Source organism: Dermatophagoides pteronyssinus, unplaced genomic scaffold (assembly GCF_027571235.1).
Source record: "Dermatophagoides pteronyssinus isolate colony J.1.1.1.1 unplaced genomic scaffold, Derpt_VIB-CSIC_2022.12 sq0152, whole genome shotgun sequence".
NCBI classification, from domain to species: domain Eukaryota; kingdom Metazoa; phylum Arthropoda; class Arachnida; order Sarcoptiformes; family Pyroglyphidae; genus Dermatophagoides; species Dermatophagoides pteronyssinus.
In genome coordinates this window covers 1-3,265 of record NW_027461623.1, presented here as the reverse complement: position 1 = coordinate 3,265, position 3,265 = coordinate 1, and the positions used below count along the sequence as shown (strand labels likewise).

The following is a 3,265-nucleotide window of genomic DNA, read 5'->3' as shown; positions in this document are numbered from 1 at the left end:
TGAATTTTACAATCGAATGAATAGACAAAATCATCATCAACATGGATAACAAAATGGAAAATGAAAAATTTAATAATTTTTTTGATTTTGAATTATTAATGCAAAAATATCAATCAAAACTATGGACAATTCCATTTATTGGTGGTATATTATTGTTTATTTTATTAATATCTTGGTAAGTAATTATTATTATTAATAAAAATTTCATTTAATTTACTTTCATCAATTTTAAAAAACAGTTATTTAATAACATCATTTGTACGTGGTTATCCATTAATTTGGTTAGTCAGTGATATTGGTGGTTCATCACCAGTAGCCGGTTATTTTTCACAAGGTGTCGATATATTTTGTTTAATGTTTTTATTTAGTGCTTTTCTTCGTTGTAAACAAGTGGAATATTATATTAAACGAATTATTATACGATCCGATAATCAACAAGTTAATAATCCAAAAATGATTAAAAAATTACAAGAAAAAAATTATCAATCATTTATTAGTGCAATTATTTGTTCAATTGGTTTTATGATGATTGCTAATTTTAATACATATGAACATTTTATTGAACATAGTATTGCTACTGGTTTTATGTTTGGTATAATATTTTTTCTATTATCACAGGTAAACGAATGGTTAAAAAAAAGAAAGAAGAAGGCTAAAATTTGATTAATTGAAATGTTTTTTTTTCTGTTTTCTACTTCGATTCAGACATTTATTGCCGAAAAACTTTATGAATGTAATCAAATTGAAAGTAGACCAATTTCATTAAAAATTGTAACATATATTATTACATTTGGTTGGCCATTAATAACAGCAATATTTGTTTGTTCATTATTATTGAATGGTTCATTATTTGATTGGTTTAAATTGGAACAACGTTTATATTGGCCCAGTGATTCACCAAGTTATCATTTATATCGTTTTGGTGTTATTATTGAATGGTTAGTTATAATGAGCTATTCACCTGCATTAATTATTTTAAGTTATCGTATGCGTTCATTTAAACATTGGAATCTTATTTTTATTGAAAAAATTATCAAATTTTGTAATGATAATAATGTTTTCGATTTAGATAAATTAAATTAAAATGAAATGAAATGAAATAAATGAATTTAAAAAAATTTGTTTTCACAATCAAATCTGTAACATATTCATTCATTCTATCTGATGTATATCATTTATGGTTAATATAATTTCTGATTTTGAATGATTGTTTGATTGTTGTATTGATGATTGATCGACATGCATTGATGTCTTTTTTTTGGTAGTTTGGGGAATTTCTTATCATCATATAATAATCACACATTTGCATCAAATTGATAATCAAAACATATGCATGCACCATTTACCAATGTGAATGTACAATGCAAACAGGGAAAGAAAAATTTCGTTTTTTTCTTCTTCTTCTCGGAATTCGAGTACCCAGTTGATCAAAGGTTTTTTTTGCTTTGGAAAACATTATAAATTAACAAACTTTTTTTTCAACGACATTACAATATTGGCAAAAAAAAATATATCAACAACAAACATGGAAGAAAAATTTAATGATTTTTTCGATTTTGAACGTTTTATTCGACGATTTGAACCAAATCTATGGATATTTCCATTCTTGGGTGGTTTAATATTGTTTTTTACATTGATATTATGGTAAGTGATCGTATTTGCTCTATAAAAAAAATTGTTTTAAAATTAATTTCATTATCTACACAGTCATATAATAGCATCATATTCACGTGGTTATGTATTATTTTGGTTGGTCAGTGATGTTGGTGCAGCAACACCTGTAGCCGGATATTTTTCACAAGCACTAGATATAATTTCAATTTTACATGTTTTTTCCTCTTATCTACGTTGTAAACAAATAGAATATTATATTAAACGTGTTATACCTGAATCAAAAAATCTTAATGTAAACAATCCGGAAACAATTAAAATTTTACATCAAAAAAATTATCAAACATTTATTTATGCTATTTTAAGTGGAATTGGTTTTAATTCAATGGGAAATTTTGGTAGTTTTCAACATCTTGGTGAACATGGTATAGGTGCTACGTTAATGTTTTTAACAATACCATTTTTATTTGCACAGGTAATGAATTCAATTTTGATTGAAATTTTCTTAATTTTGTTTCAATTACTTTCCATTCAGAAATATATTGCCGAAAAACTTTATGAATGTGATCAAATTGAAAGTCGTCCAATATCGATGACAATCGTAACATATATTGTTTCAATTGGTTGGCCATTAATATCAACAATATTTGTTTGTTCATTATTAATACATAGTTCATTAATGAATTGGTTTAATCAGGATTTACGTTTAAATTTTCCAAATGATTCACCTGCATTTTATTTGTATCGTTTTGCTATTATACTTGAATGGTTAGTTATTATGAGCTATACAATTATGTTTTTTATAATAACTAAACGTATGAAATTATTTAAACATTGGAATCGTATTGTTTATTAAATAAAATAAAAAAAAATCTTTACAATAATAAAATCAATAAATAAATTTTTTTTTAAAATTACAAACATATATATTTGGTGTACCATTTCATTTCAATTTTATCTGCTATCATAGCGCCCTCTTTTGTCGATCAACATATCTCGATGTTCGTAGATTACTTTCATCAATGTACAAATGTTTTTTTTTGTTGTCAAAATTATCTTATCAATGATAAAAAAATGAGAAAAACAGAAGAAAGAAGAACATTTTTGTACTGATAATAGAACTCATGTGAATTATGTACATTGAAAATTCGAGAGAACAGAAATGAAATGAAGAAAATCTGATTATTTGAAACAAAGAATTCAAGTACCCAAATATGTTTGAAATCAAGTATATAAATTTTGACATTCAATGAAGAAATTTACATTCAGAAAAATAACAAACAAAAAACAAAAAATGGAAACAAAATTGGAGAAAAATTTTTTCGAATTTGAACGTTTTATTCGTCGTTTCGAACCAAATCTATGGATATTTCCATATATTACTGGTTTATTATTGTTTATTACGTTAATATTATGGTAAGTATTCATTTGATGATTTTCTTTACTTTTAATTATTGATCAATTATTATTATTCTACAACAACAGTTATTTAGTAACATCATTCGTACAAGGATATCCAGTATTTTGGTTGGTCAGTGATGTTGCTGCATCATCACCAGTATCCGGTTATTTTTCACAATCAATGGATTTGATTGCCATACTAGCCATTTTAAGTGTTTATCTTCGTTGTAAACAAATTGAATATTATTTAAAG

The 3,265-nt window shown here is 24.8% G+C and overlaps 2 protein-coding genes across 2 annotated transcripts; both read left to right on the top strand.

The window, feature by feature from the left end:
* Positions 1-6: 6 nt before the first annotated feature.
* On the top strand, positions 7-1,083 carry LOC113791320 (uncharacterized). The gene is made up of 3 exons (XM_027341083.2): positions 7-175; positions 240-618; positions 706-1,083. The coding sequence occupies exons 1-3, from the start codon at positions 42-44 to the stop codon at positions 1,081-1,083; spliced, it is 891 nt and encodes a 296-aa protein (XP_027196884.2). The 5' UTR covers positions 7-41.
* A 330-nt stretch (positions 1,084-1,413) lies between these two features.
* Positions 1,414-2,520, top strand: LOC113791300 (uncharacterized). Its single transcript, XM_075824434.1, has 3 exons — positions 1,414-1,644; positions 1,708-2,086; positions 2,147-2,520. The coding sequence occupies exons 1-3, from the start codon at positions 1,526-1,528 to the stop codon at positions 2,465-2,467; spliced, it is 819 nt and encodes a 272-aa protein (XP_075680549.1). The 5' UTR covers positions 1,414-1,525; the 3' UTR covers positions 2,468-2,520.
* Positions 2,521-3,265: the final 745 nt, after the last annotated feature.